General features: G+C 50.8%; 1 protein-coding gene across 4 annotated transcripts in view; it reads left to right on the top strand.

The window, feature by feature from the left end:
* Window positions 1–14,140, top strand: part of UBR4 (ubiquitin protein ligase E3 component n-recognin 4) — a 132,319-nt gene that overhangs the window by 57,135 nt on the left and 61,044 nt on the right. Inside the window, exons 49-62 of one of the 4 annotated variants that reach the window (XM_052661867.1) lie at window positions 186–402; window positions 1,164–1,196; window positions 2,309–2,372; window positions 2,802–2,936; window positions 3,921–4,095; window positions 4,797–4,880; window positions 4,972–5,112; window positions 5,882–6,003; window positions 6,609–6,720; window positions 8,430–8,560; window positions 8,676–8,853; window positions 9,315–9,419; window positions 10,926–11,063; window positions 11,763–11,937. In XM_052661867.1, the coding sequence (XP_052517827.1) occupies window positions 186–402; window positions 1,164–1,196; window positions 2,309–2,372; window positions 2,802–2,936; window positions 3,921–4,095; window positions 4,797–4,880; window positions 4,972–5,112; window positions 5,882–6,003; window positions 6,609–6,720; window positions 8,430–8,560; window positions 8,676–8,853; window positions 9,315–9,419; window positions 10,926–11,063; window positions 11,763–11,937 (1,810 nt within the window). The remainder of the gene's footprint in view (window positions 1–185; window positions 403–1,163; window positions 1,197–2,308; window positions 2,373–2,801; window positions 2,937–3,920; window positions 4,096–4,796; window positions 4,881–4,971; window positions 5,113–5,881; window positions 6,004–6,608; window positions 6,721–8,429; window positions 8,561–8,675; window positions 8,854–9,314; window positions 9,420–10,925; window positions 11,064–11,762; window positions 11,938–14,140) is intronic. The other 3 variants (XM_052661884.1, XM_052661876.1, XM_052661892.1) reach the window with 3 other exon arrangements.

A 14,140-nucleotide genomic window follows, 5' to 3' on the forward strand; every position in this document is an offset into this window, starting at 1 on the left:
TGCATGTACCCAGCATCTGTGCCAGGTGAAAGTGCTGCTGAAGTCGCGGGAGATGCAGTTCCTCTCTGACTGTGACCTGGGTGTGGCTCACCACGTTGTCCACACCAGTCTGGTCTCTGCTCTGGAGGGGGTGGTGTCGCCCTGCAGAGAGCGTGCTTCCTAAAGGCTTCTCGTGCTTGTTGCAGTTGGGGCCTCGGTGGATCCAGCAGGCGTCACCATGATCGATGCCGTGAAAATTTATGGCAAGACTAAGGAGCAGTTTGGCTGGCCTGATGAGCCTCCGGAAGAATTCCCTGCTGCCTCCGTCAGCAACATCTGTCCTTCAAACCTGACCCAGAGCAACGGCACTGGAGACAGCGACTCGGCGGCCCCCACCACCACAGGCGGAACCGTCCTGGAGAGGTACTGGCGCTGGCAGGGCAGCCCTTTGTTCTCGCCGGCTCCGCTCTGCCGGCGGAACCTGAGTCTTGAGAGACCCAGCCCCTTCTAAGTGTCCCAGGCCTGGCCTGTGATTTTCAGGATTTCACACTGCCCCCACACGCAGGGTCTCCTGATGAGCAGACAGGGCTTGGCGGCGTGCTCAGAGCCGGCTGACTCCTAGGGCTCTGCCTGGGGGCTGCTGTCCCTTCCCTTCTCTTACTGCTCAGGTGCCCTTGGGAGCAGTCAGAGGCTGCTGACCAGACGACGCTTGAGCCAGAGTTAGAGATTAGGATCCAGTCCTGCTGAAATTGTAGGGAAGAATCTTCCCTTTCATTCCGATCTCATCATGTTTTCATCTTTCTCTGCAGCAGTTACTTCCTGTGGTAATAACACTGCTGCCAAGAGGCTGTCGCAGGCTTCTTGTAGCAGAGTTCAGAGCCCCCTGGGGCTCCCCCCAGTGGCCCTCTTAAGCACTGCGCTTGGCTGCTTTGTGCTGGGAGCTGCTGGTTTGCCGCGGTAGATGTGGCGACTCAGAGTGTAAGATGTTCAGCTCTTACACTGAAGGCATTGGCGTAGCCTGGCTTGGGATCCCTGCCTCCCACCAGCAGCCTCCCCGCCCTCCTTCCCTCTGTCTCCTCACGCCCGTCCCACTCTACTCTTACACTGTTTGCTTAGGATGTGCTTCCAGGTTTCTCTGAGCTTCACATTTTTTTCCTTTTTTTTTCTTTTGCTTCTCCCCCAAGTTCTGAAACTGAGTCCCTAACCAAGCTGGACCGGTTAGTATGTCCTCTTTCATTTCTTTGCACGAGCGAGTGTGTGTTAGAGAGCCGTGTAACTGATGGCGTGGCTTTGCATTGATTCCGCTTCTGTGGACAAGTCCTGCTGCTTCTTTCTGTCCCCATCGTTGCATGGCTGCAGAGCTGTCCCGTGTCCCCATGGAGAATGCGGGGGGTTGGACGTGCGCGCTTGGTGTCGGCCGCCCCTGCCTTCCCCCTCCACCCTCTGCAGGGGTGAGGAGGGGTGGGGCGCTGAGTCAGTGGAGAAGGTCTGTCATCGGAACAGCCAGGGAGCTTGTTCTGTCCTCCTAGGTTTCATGCCCCAGGTCCCTCTCTGCTGCTGCCCTCTGCCCCTTGACCTTTTTCTTACCAGCTGCCTTCTCCACACTGTCCCCTGTCTGTCCAGAGCTTCAGCCCTCACGACGTTGGTCTTTTTACTGTGCTGCCTTAAGCGCACATGAGGGAGCCCTGGGGAGTGTTTCCCTTTGTACCCTTCAGTGGTTGGGTTTCTTATCCTTCCCTTAGGGAAAATTGCCCAGTTTTCTAAAGGGGCTTCATTGTACCTTTTGAATGTTGGTAATTGGCATGAACCTAAAAATCCAGCTGGTTCTCTTCCCCGTACTGGGCGACTTCTAGGAAGTGCTTCTGTGCATTTTCTTGGAGGTGTAAGTCGAGCGTGGCCACAGCTCTCCCAGTGTGAGAAGATGGCTTGACCCTTTCCCTTTGTGTCTCCCCTTTGCCCACTGGTCTCGGGCACCTGAGCTTTGGGTCGTGTCGCATCGAGACTGTTAAGCCTGTCTCCGTGATCCCTGCCGCAGGCAGCAGAAGGAAGCGCCCTTATCCTCTTTGAGGAAGGAAAGCCCTGTCTTTGAGTCGCGGATTATGAGCGTGGCCTCAGGTTGATCTACAAGCAGGAGCCAGTTTCCTTCCGGCCTGTGACACCGGGAACGACTCGTGTGGGGCCTGTGGCCGGTCTTACCGTGCTTTGACTTCGTATTTGGCGCTCACTTAGCTGTCCCTAAGGGCCTCGGGGCTGAAGTCTGCGCAGGCTAAAGCACCGGGCGGAGGGAAGGGGGGCTCTTGTACTCAAGCCAGCTTTTCTGTCTCCCCAGGCTGGTTGTGAGTTCTTTAGAAGCCCTGGAAAGCTGCTTTGCTGTTGGCCCAATCATCGAGAAGGCAAGTTACTTTTTCAAAGCACATGGGAGCTTTCTGAAGAGGCAGGAAGTCAGTGGAGTGGTCAGAGGCCCCAAAGCCTTTCAGCTCAAGTACATTTATAGCATGATCTTAATTTGCAAAGGTGGTCCAGAGGAGTCTTCAGCTTAAGGCTTTATGTCCTATTTCCAGGGGACCCATAGTGAAAGTGTTCTGTAAACAGGATGAGTGCTGATTAAAGAGCACTGTTGCAAGAGTCCTGACCTTGGTCTCGATCTCTGTACCGATGTTGTGGGAGGGTTATAATCTCTGAAGTTGTTTTGTTCCTTGTGGCCCATGGAGCCCTGGCTAGTCCTGGTAGCTGGGAAGGGGGAGGGGGAGGGCAGAGTGTGGTCAGCCCATCCTGCATGGATGGTGTGGGGCCAGTGGCGACCCTGCTGTCTTCTGCGTCAGGAGAGAAACAAGAGCGCAGCTCAGGAGTTGGCCACGCTGCTGCTGTCCCTGCCAGCCCCTGCCAGCGTCCAGCAGCAGTCCAAGAGCCTTCTGGCCAGCCTGCATACCAGCCGCTCAGCCTACCACAGCCACAAGGTAATCAGGGGCGTCTTCTGTCAAAGTGGACGTGATGTCACTGACAGGAGAGCAAGTAAGTTGGCTTTTGGACGCCAAGCGAGGGTGTCACGGAGTCAGGTGGGGAGAGGAGAGCGTTGAGTTTAGACCCACATAGCCTCTAGTTTCTCCTGAGAAATGAGTATCGCGCAGAATGAGGACAGGCCTCTAACAGGCTCCTGGTTTGCGCTCTTTTTTTTTTTCCCACCTGTTACTTTAATAGAATCGACAAGATTTGAGAAAGGGAGGGGAGGGACATTTGAGTTGGGGGGCTTCTTGCTGGAGGGCGGGGCAGGGATGTCACTCAGGAGGTCAGGACTGCCGGTGTCTTCACTCCTGCACAGACCTCAGGGAGGTGGGCTTACTTGCTTGTGAAGAATTTGGTGAGTAGGTGAAAGAGACTGGGGGAAGTCTGGGGAAAGGGACTCTGCCCTATTAAAGTAAGTAGTGATGGAAGGCAGTAAGTTCGGCCAGTTTCTATAAATAGAAAAGAGTGTCAGCATTTCAGATCCATGAGGAGGGAGCCACCAGCCCTAATGCCTTGGTTAGCTTTTCCGCCTCCAGTGCAGAGAATTGAGAAATGAGAGTTTAACTCCCTGAACCTCTCAAGGGAAGGCAGTTTTGGAAACATAGCTTTGGTATGAACCTACAGAGAAATGACTGTAGGAAAGAAGTCTGGGATGTAGCCATTCTGGAGAATCGGCTGGTTCTGGTTTTCCAATCAGACTTTGATTCTGATTTCATGGTTTTTGAATATTTTTAAGTGGCTTTAACATTGTATGTGTTTAAGAAGTAGAATTGTGTTGGGCTGCCCTGAAGGTTTCTTTCAGGTAGTCGGTGGTAATTAACCTGTTCCCTTGAGAGGAAGTCGCCAGCCTGACAATCTGCCAGTTTCTCTCTCCTCTGGGCTTTAGTACCCAGGCCTTCTTTGCCTTTGGCTCATCCTCTGTGATTCTTTTGTTGTAGGATCAGGCCTTGCTGAGCAAAGCTGTGCAGTGTCTCAACACATCAAGCAAAGAAGGCAAGGATCTGGACCCTGAGGTCTTCCAGAGGCTGGTGGTCACAGCACGCTCCATTGCCATCATGCGCCCCAACAACCTTGTGCACTTTACGGAGTCAAAGCTGCCCCAGATGGAAACAGGTGAACTTGGCCTGTGTGGCCGCGGTCCTGAAATCTGCCTACGCATCTTCTTTACTCTCTCATCTCTCGTAGTTCTCTCTGGCCTCTGATGGACTTCGTGCTCTAAGATAGGGACCTCACCATCTTGCTTTTATAGCTGTAGGGCCTCTGGCATTGGAGCTGTGCCGTTTTAATGAATAGGTGCTCTTTCCGGTGCTTGCCCCTGGATCGCTCCTGAGTTACTCAGTGTTCTGGGCATCAGATGCAGTCAGTCTCTGAAGTCACTGCCTCTGAAACCTTCAGGGGAGAGTGAAGCTTGTGCCCTGGTTGCTTTAGAGCAGTCGACTCAGTCATATCTTTTGCTTTCGTGCTGTTCGTTTGCCACTATTTTGTTAACGTGAGTAGTAGCCTTTCTCAGCGCTTGATGCTGTTTCCTCCTCTCCTCGTGCTGGCTGGGTACCGCACCTGCTTGGCTTTCATCAAATAGAGCTTATCGATGCCTTTACAGTTCTGTTATTCACACGCTCCCATAGGTTGTCGTCATCCTGTTTTTCCTCTAATACTATAAACCGGGAATTTTTTTAGAAAATCTTAGATGTTCCCCTAGGTTTTAGAAGTCGAACAGTTGGACCCGAGATCTCTGACTCTGCTGTAAGATCCTGAATGCTCCCCCTGCTACTTAATTCTAACATACACTGTTTTCTGTGATATTCCTTTCCCAGACTGTTTTTTTCCTAGATGTGCCTGCTGGAATCTAGGGATAGTTGGCATATTGATTGGGGCCCCACTTGAAACTCCCTCCCCAGGCAAGCTTCCTTGACCTGAGTTAACCTTAAAACAAATTAAATTCCATCTTCAATTTACCGTCGTTAATCACTTTCTTTTCCTCCTGCTTAGAAGGAGCAGATGAAGGGCGAGAACCTCAGAAGCAGTTGGAGGGAGACTCCTGTAGTTTCATCACGCAGCTGGTGAACCACTTCTGGAAACTCCACGCCTCCAAACCCAAGAATGCCTTCTTGGCACCTGCCTGCCTGCCAGGTATCATGTTAAAAGGGACATTTGATAGTGAAACCTGATGTAAGCTCTTTCTTTGAACAGACTGCACTCTTCACCTTGAGCCTTCATCATACGTCTCTTCCAGAGTGAATGTTTAGGAAATACAAGTCTGTGAGATCAGTGTTCCTGATGGAGGGATTGAGCAGTGTAGCAGAGGAACGGGACCTTCTTGATCTCTCCATGTCGGGTTGCATACTTCACATAAAGACGTGTGTGTGTGTGCGCGCGTGTGCGTGTGTGCGCGTGCGTGTATGCCTCCTTAGTGGTGTTTATGATTGTTTTAAAAAAATCTTGAAGAGCTTTATTCAAAGCCAGTTAAAAAGGTAAAAGTTAAAAATCATCTTGAGAGTCTTTGGATTTCTGAGCTCTTGCTGCCTTTAGTGTCTAACTCTTCGCACTATCCAGGGGTTAGGTGGGAGAGTCAGCTCTGAATGGCAGTCTGGAAAACTAGAAGGGCCCCTGCTACTCACTTGTGTCTGGGTGTTGCTTGGGCAGGAAACCCCAAGCGCGTGTTCAGGACGTCTTTATCACCTGAGGTCTAGGGATAATCGGGAACATTTGGACTCTGCTCACCTCTTCACACTTGTCTGCTCTGTATTTTGATATCTGTAGAGAGTAGGTCTATTTATTTTTGGGATGCAGGGTATCTGGAAAAGCTTTTGGGGCAATTGGAGAGATTTAGGAGACGATTAATGGAACAAGTCATAAATCACACTGATGGCCTGCACTCTGTGTGTGTGCTCTCCTTTAGGCCTGACTCACATTGAAGCTACTGTCAACGCACTGGTGGATATCATCCACGGCTACTGTACCTGTGAGCTGGACTGCATCAGCACGGCATCCAGGATCTACATGCAGATGCTCTTGTGTCCCGTACGTATCCTCACCACCCCAGTAATCGTAACTCACCAGCCTAACGTCTGGAAAAAATTTTACAAGTTTGCTATCTAATGAAGTAAAATAGAGTTCAGGGAAGGCAATGGGAACTCATTCCATGGAAAGAAAGGTTGGAAGAGGGAATGGACTTGGTCTTTCTCATCCAGTTGCTGATGGTTGTTTCACAGTTAGTGCTCAGTAAGTATTAATGAAATGAGTACCTGGATGAACACCATCAGGGTCTGCTTTCTGTGACTCTAGGGCAGAAGCTAGTGTTGAAAGGACTGGTTTTAGCACAGACTTAAGAGGAGCCTGGTCCTCTGAGGAAAAGGCAAAACCTGTGTGTAGAGAGCCGAAGGGGCTTCAGGGACAAGTGGCTGCCAGTCTGTTCCCAGGGGCTAAGGTCTGGATGCGGTGTGCAGGTCTTCCCGATGCCAGGTCGGGGAGTGGGCTTGGCCGCTGACCTGACGCAGCAGGTTGCAGGAGAGAGGAGGCAGATTCTCCACATGCGCGTAAGCTGTGGTCCAAGAATGCAAAGTGTTTTATAGACAGCGTCATAGATAACATTAAAACCTAAGAATGATGGTTTTTTCCAACCTCAGGATCCTGCTGTGAGCTTCTCTTGTAAACAAGCTCTAATTCGCGTCCTCAGGCCGAGGAACAAACGGAGACACGTGACATTGCCCTCCTCTCCTCGAAGCAACACTCCAATGGGTAATGTGAGGTCTGAGTTTGGGCTGGTGTGAGCGTGGTGGGTGGGGGAGAAGGCAAACACAGCTTTAGGACACGCTGCTTGTGTGACCGAGGTCCTGGAGACTTCTGTTTCCGTGTCCACGGGTGCACTCTGCCTTATGCCGTGAAGGATTAAAGATGGCGTGTAAAAAGCTTACAGCAAGTAGAATAAGAAGCAGCGAAGCTGAAGCCAAGGGAAGATAAAGGTATAATAGGAAAATCAGGCCAAGGACGTAAAGTCTACATCACAGAGTCCTGTGTGGTAGTTAGATGAAGCGCTTGCATTGGGCAGAAAGCTTCTAGAAAGCCATAGAAAAAATGAGAACAGTTCAAAAATCATAGTGACTGAAAAAACCCTCCATTTTTCAGGAACTGAAATGAGCGCTCTTCCTGGTATGAGCGCTCTTACGTTAAAGGTCCATTTTGCTGCCTAATGGGTGGTATGCTCAATGGTCTTACCTCCAGTAAGATTGGAGGCAGATTTCACAAGGAAGTTCCTTCTTGGTACACTTGGGTACAAGTCAAGGACATACATTTAATATTTTAGTAAAAGCAGTTCTAAAAATTGTCCGAATTGTAGCCTTGGTATCTTGTGTAACTCCGGTTACTTGGTTTGGCTCAGGAGTAAAACTCCAGTGAGAGTCACGTAGGTAGTTTAAGGTTTTCTATTAGCCACTTGATAAAGAGCAAAAAGAAACATGTGACATGAACTTACTAATAATCCAGTATTAAAAAGTATTATTTTAACATGTAGTTAATCTAAAGAATCAGTAGTAGTAGAACATTCTCCATCCCTGAAACAAGTGTTTGGAAGAGTTTGAAGCGTTCCATGGGGCCCACACTGTAGCTCGTGGCTGTGGCTGCTCGTGGTGCAGTGCAGGTCTGGAGGCGCTCGTGCAGCTTCACAACCCTCAGATAACCCTCCTTGAATGTCACTTGCCTTGTCTAAGTCCTTGGTGCGTCAGGCAGCGATTTGTGCATCTTTTCTCTGAGGAGAATCTCGCGTCCAGCAACGGTTTGTTTCCAGTTAAGGCCACATCCACGTGTGTGTTCAGCCCATCAAGCAGAAGGCGAGGTCTCCACCCTCTTCTGACAGTTTGGAGTCCAACCTAGGCGTCCCTGTTTTCAGGCTGCCTCTCCCATCCGCACCGAAGCTGGTCGGGCTAGTGCTGTCCTCATTCCATCCAGTGGTTTTGCAGTTCAGTTGGCTCTTCTCATAATAATTATGTAGTGTGAAAACCTCACGGACACAATTGTTTCTGGGGAGGAAAAAAGTAAAATAACACTCCAAGCTGCCATGACCGATAGCAGATAAGCAATCTCAATTGTAGTATTTTCCCTGTCTTGCCCAAGGACTCCTGAGGGTTGATGGCAGCTCTTGGGGTCTGCTGGTCTTAGATTTTTCTGCTTTATGGAATCCAAGGTTTTTTGATTTTGTTTTCCTTCATCTGCCGGAAAAGACTTACCCTAAGTGGGGCCAGCTGTCACTGCCAGCCCCCGCTTCCCAGATCCTGCCAGGTCCAGGAAGTGAGAGGACAAGGCCAGACCTGGCCCCCTGGAATTCACCCTTGAGGCACAGGGTGCTGGCTGGCAGCTTGTCTTGGCTTTTGTTTGCTCTGTAGCTTGTCTTCCCACGTCCCGGGGGAGGATCCAGCAAGCGCTGTCAAGTGACGGGGGTTTCTCTGACTCAGGAGACAAGGATGATGACGACGATGATGACGCAGATGAGAAAATGCAGTCATCGGGGATCCCGAATGGTGGTCACATCCGTCAGGAGAGCCAGGAGCAGAGTGAGGTGGACCACGGAGATTTTGAGATGGTGGTGAGTCTGGCAGCAGGCAGGGAGGGGGAGCCTCGGCACACTCCTCCAGCTCTCGCTCGGGGGCTTCCACAAGCTCCTGTGGCCACGGGACACTGACGGAGCTCTTTCTCTGCAGTCTGAGTCGATGGTCCTGGAGACAGCGGAAAATGTCAACAATGGCAACCCCTCTCCCCTGGAGGCCCTGCTGGCAGGTGCAGAGGGCTTCCCCCCCATGCTGGACATCCCACCTGACGCAGACGACGAGACCATGGTTGAACTAGCCATTGCCCTGAGCCTGCAGCAGGACCAGCAAGGTAGAAGTTAGTGTCAGGAGCATAGTGGCCCCTTGGCCTTGCACAGGAAGGAGGGTGTGGCAGTTACTGATAACCAGCTGACTTAGCTTATTCCCCAACATGGGGAGAGGGCGATCTGGGTGAGAGCTGTGCAGAGACACAGGTGGAGAGTGAGAGGGACTGAGCCAGGCTTCCCAGTGTCGGGGCCGATCTCATGGTGCTGGTGGTTTGGTCTTCAGGCTTGCTTCCTCCTGAGCTGGATGGATTCCTCCAGCCTGTGTCCTGCCTGAGCTGAAGGAGGCTCCCACCATCTCTATAACTGGATTTGGTGGGTGGACAGCAGTGGCTGTTAAGTAGCTTCCTCTAGGCCAGAGTGGGTCACACGCTGGTGAGCGTAGGCTCTGAGGGCGGCAGGCGGCCGAGGCGGCGCTGTGGATGGGGTCTGGCGGGGACGCCGTGCTCACTCTCCACTCGTTTCCCAGGCAGCAGCAGCAGTGCCCTGGGCCTGCAGAGCCTGGGGCTGTCCGGCCAGGCACCCAGCTCTTCCTCTCTGGACGCAGGAACCCTCTCTGACACCACAGCATCAGGTAACTGTCCGCAGCAAGGAGCGCGGCTCAGGGCCCCAGGACCCTCGGGCCTCGCCTCCAGTGCTGTGAGAGTGTCACGGGCAGCTGCTTTGACAGGCCATTCTGGACTTCCTGCTTCTGCCTTGGCTTTAGAAATGCGGGCGCGGAAGGCCCAGCGCTGCAGCTCGGCAGAGACGTTATGGCTCCGCTTCCCTCCACTTTGCATGCTGCCTGGCTTCAGCTGATTCCCCCAGAAAGGCCAAGAGAGCAGCTTGCAGGTTAAGCAGCTTCAGGGCTGAAATCACAGCTTTCAGGCTTCTTCACCAGAGTTCTAACATCTTAGACAAGATTGAAAGGGAGACAAGAAGCAGAGCGCATACCTTTTAACTTCTTTCTCTTGATCTGCTGCAAGAAGCGGAGTGAACGCTTCAGGTCAGCGTGGGTCACCACCAGGGATCTGAGCTTGGGGGGTAGGGTTTCTATGCACAATTCAAACGCATAGGAAATCTTCAGACTTCATTTTGTGTTTGCTTTCAATGTCTTCCCTAATTTGATTAAAAAAAACCCCAGCATCCTGAGTGGAGAGTTGGACCGAATAGAGGAGGATGGAGCATCTGAACAGTCTCCTGGAAAGTCAGCCTGAGTGATCGAAGGGTTGATTGAGAATCTTCAGACTGGCGCGTCCCTGTGTGCGCTTGTTTGCTTTCCTTTCTGGCTTTGGCGTCTTCCCTCCGTAGTTGAGAAAGGGAGAGACTGGCTGTCCCCTCGCCTGCTGCCATGGCTCGTCACTCCCCCTAGGCCTCCCGAGCTGCTGCCGGCTCAGGCTTGGCGGCCGCTGCTGTGGGGCGCGGTTGTGTTTGTGCTGTGCTCTGTGGCTGTCTTGGCTTCCCTCTCCTGTGTATCTCATCCAGCATTTTCCTCCTGTCTCAGCTCCGCCCTGATCCTGGATGCTGTGGCTGTCTCTGGGGAATTTCCTTGCTTCATTATTAGCATCTGATGAGGAAGTTTGAAATTTCCCAGTGAGCTCCCCTCTGGACCATCTGATTAAAAAAAAACAACAACCAGGGTTGATTCAAGAGCTCATGATAAGTGATTTCCTAGCATTAGCATAAATTGATTACGAAACAAATCGCCTGAAAATTCAGAATCTATCCTTTTGGATGGTGCTGGCTAGTCTCTGGTCTCAGCAGGTGTCAGTCACACCTAGACTGTGGTGACCGTGAAGCATTTCAGCTAGAAAACTGCCCGTGTCACGGATTCTTGAGTCTCTGCACTGTTTCACTTGCACTGTGACGTAACAGCGAAGGAAATGCCCGGTGAACTGGGTTTCCACTTCTGTCTAAGTACTGTGTGCAATGCACCGTGTGGAGTGTCTGTTCCTGTCAGTGATTAACCAGCAAAGCGGATCTTTCCCTTTTCCTTGGACGACAGGATGTCTAAACTGCATTGTGTCCACCACGCTGTGTGGTTTGCTGCCTTCGCCCTGAGAAGGGGTTTTCCCTGTAACAGCTCTCGTTACTCTCTCAGCTCCAGCCTCGGACGACGAGGGCAGCACGGCCGCGACGGACGGCTCCACCCTGCGGACCTCCCCTGCTGACCACGGGGGCAGTGTGGGCTCGGAGAGCGGGGGCAGTGCCGTGGACTCAGTGGCTGGCGAGCACAGTGGTAATGTGGCTGGAGGTCCTGACCTCCTTGGGCAGAGGGTGGGGACAAAGTAGTGATTCCTGCCTGGGTCCTGGGGTTGGTTTCAGCAGAGGGAAGTTTAATAATGTTAGTGGAAGAGAGAAATGTTGTACGTAATTTCAAATCATGGTTCATTTGAGACAGCTGTGGTATGATTCAAATCGGTCATGCTGTGGTTTTTGCTTCTCTCGTTGTGGGGAGAGATTTGGGGCAGTCCTGCTGCTCACAGTCTGGTGTAGTGATAGAGCAGGGCCATCTGTGCTGGCTGGTGGGGGCGGGGCTCTAAAATGAGGAAGCATGACAGCCATTTTGGTTTGATCTTAAAAAATCAGTCTTTGCTTAAAAATTGGATCTGAACTTGTTTTTGTGAAAGAGATACCGAGTAGCTGATAGCTTTCTAGAGTCCCAGATCAGTATATGCTTCCTCTGGAATATGAGGTGGAAATATATCAGCGGCTGAGATTAAGCGTAGTCTTACGGGTGGATCTTACAACCTTTGGGTACCCAGAAAGTCATTTTAGTCATCAGATGTCACGGGGCCGAACTCGTGAATTCAGTCCTTATTGAGCTTCACATAAAAGAAAACATTTTTCTAAGCTACCAGTCAGATAGCTTTGGAATGCGTTGGATCTCACCAGGCTCTGCGAGTTGATTAGCTGTTTTTAAACCATTTCCCTCTAGTGTCTGGCCGGAGCAGTGCCTATGGTGATGCCACAGCAGAGGGGCATCCAGCTGGACCAGGAAGCGTCAGTTCAAGCACTGGCGCCATCAGCACCACCACCGGGCACCAGGAAGGAGACGGCTCTGAGGGCGAAGGGGAAGGGGAAGGGGAAGCAGACGTCCACGCTAGCAACAGGTCAGGGCCGGGCCACCGGCATGCAGGGGACTTTCCCGGGGGCGGGGGGGGGTGGGGCGTGTTTGCGGGTTAGGATGATGCCTCAGTTGCTGGAGGTGGAGAGCTGACAGTAGTGTCTTTCTTTTGAAATGTAAAGGTTATGGACTCAGAAACAGTTTAAAAATGGTAAGAAGCATTCTAGGTCTGTCTCCTGGTCCTGACAGCAATTGTATCAAGTCAGTTGCAAAGAAAGTATAACGTGGTTTTTCTCATAAGGCGTGCCTGTATCCTTTACAGTGATTGTCATAAAACCATGTGTCCTCCTTACTCAAATCTTTCTTCTTTCATCATTAACCACAGACTCATCTTGTAGCATTCTCCTTATAAATGGCACTGTTCTAGGCTCAACAGTGACAGGTGTGAAGTAATACTAGCAGTAACTCCTTGGTGAAGCATTTGGCAATTTGAAAGTAATCCATAGTATCCCTAATCCAGCCGCTTTAGAAAATTTTGGTGGTATTTGGTACTGGATTGGTGGAGTGAATGTATTCACCAAGAGGAGATTAGAGAAATAGAAGAGAAGGAAGGGAAAAACCCCAAGAATACACCCAGGTGGCACTAGTGGTAAGGAATCCGCCTGCCAGTGCAGGAGACGCAGAAGATACGGTGTGGCCTCTGGGTGAGGAAGATCTCCCGGAGGAGGACGTGGCGACCGGCCCCACTTGTCTTGTCCGGAGAACTGCAGGGACAGACAGGGGAGCCCGGCTGGCTGCAGTCCATGGATTTGCAAAGAGTTGGATACAACTGAGCGCACACACACTTGTGATAGAATGTTTGTTAACTTTCCTTGCGGCCCATAGTTACCACATTAGTGCAGGAATCAGTATTTTGAACTGAATGATTTCCATCAGGAAAAGAGGTAACTGAAGCAGCCAGGTGTTGGAGACGTTTTGAGAGGGCGTCAAAGAGCATCTCTCCTCCCCGTACCCTGCGCTTCCATTTAACTCCAGCAGCACCCCTGTGGGGACGATGACCTCTGGCAGTTAACTGGGGTTAACCCCGTCTCAGCCCTCGAGGCTGTTGTAGAGCCCCAGTGTGAGCTCCCTGAATCACACAGCAGATTCCCGCCGGCTGGCTGTTTGCCATATGGTGGTGTGCATGTCTCCAAGTTACTCTCCATCCGCCCCACCCTCTCCCCCACCCCCACCCCCACCCCCACCCCCACATCCACAAGTCTCTCCTCTGTCTGCGTCTCCATTGCTGCCCCGCACATGGGTTCATCAGTACTGTCTTTCTGGATTCCATATATATGTGTTAATAGATGATGTTTGTCTTTTTGACTTACTTCACCCTGTATGAGGCTCTAGGTTCATCCACCTCGTTAAAGCTGACTCAGTTGCGTTCATTTTTATGGCTGAGTAATACTCCACTGTGTATCCGTACCACAGCTGCTTCATCTGTTCATCTGCCAGTGGGCGTCCAGGTTGCGTCCGAGTCCTAGCTGCTGTAAACCGTGCTGCACACACTGGGATGCGTGTGTCTTTTTCAGTTAGGGTTTTCGCAGGGTGTATGCCTCATAGTGGGGTTACTGTGTTGTATGGTGGTAGGATTCCTGCTTTTTTAAGGAGTCTCTATACTGTCTTCCACAGTGGCTGTGTCGGTTTACATTCCGACCAGCAGTTCGGGAGAGTTCCCTTTTCTCCACATCCTCTCCAGCATTTACTGTTTGTAGGTTTTTTTGATGAGGGCCGTTCTGACTGGTGTGAGGTGATACCTCATTGTGGTTTTGATTTGCATTTCTCTGATAATGAGTGATGTTGAGCATCTTTCCATGTGTTTATTAGCCATGTGTATTCTTTGAAGAAGTGTCTGTTTAGGTCTTTTGCCCACTTTTTGATTGGATTGTTTGTTTTTCTGGGATTTGTTTTTTAACTGCTTCACCTAAAAGGCATTTTCTATTTAATCTTTGGTTTTCCTCTTAATGTGATTTCTAGGTTAATTACGTGTGTTCAGGTAGTGTAATCTTTGTGATTTTTGGTTCTTTGAAGTTCGTTTCCTTGAAATATTTTAAATCTAGTCTATTGTTGCTTTTTATCGTTGCTTAACTTTTGAACTGGGAAGTTTGCTTCTAACTACTGTTAGTCACTGATCGATTTGCGTTTGTTTTGCGCTTGTTTCTGTGTCTCTCTGCGGTCTTTGTAGCCCTCTTCCGGTTTGTTTGCTC

The sequence above is a fragment of the Budorcas taxicolor genome, chromosome 2 (genome assembly GCF_023091745.1).
Source record: "Budorcas taxicolor isolate Tak-1 chromosome 2, Takin1.1, whole genome shotgun sequence".
Lineage (NCBI taxonomy): Eukaryota > Metazoa > Chordata > Mammalia > Artiodactyla > Bovidae > Budorcas > Budorcas taxicolor.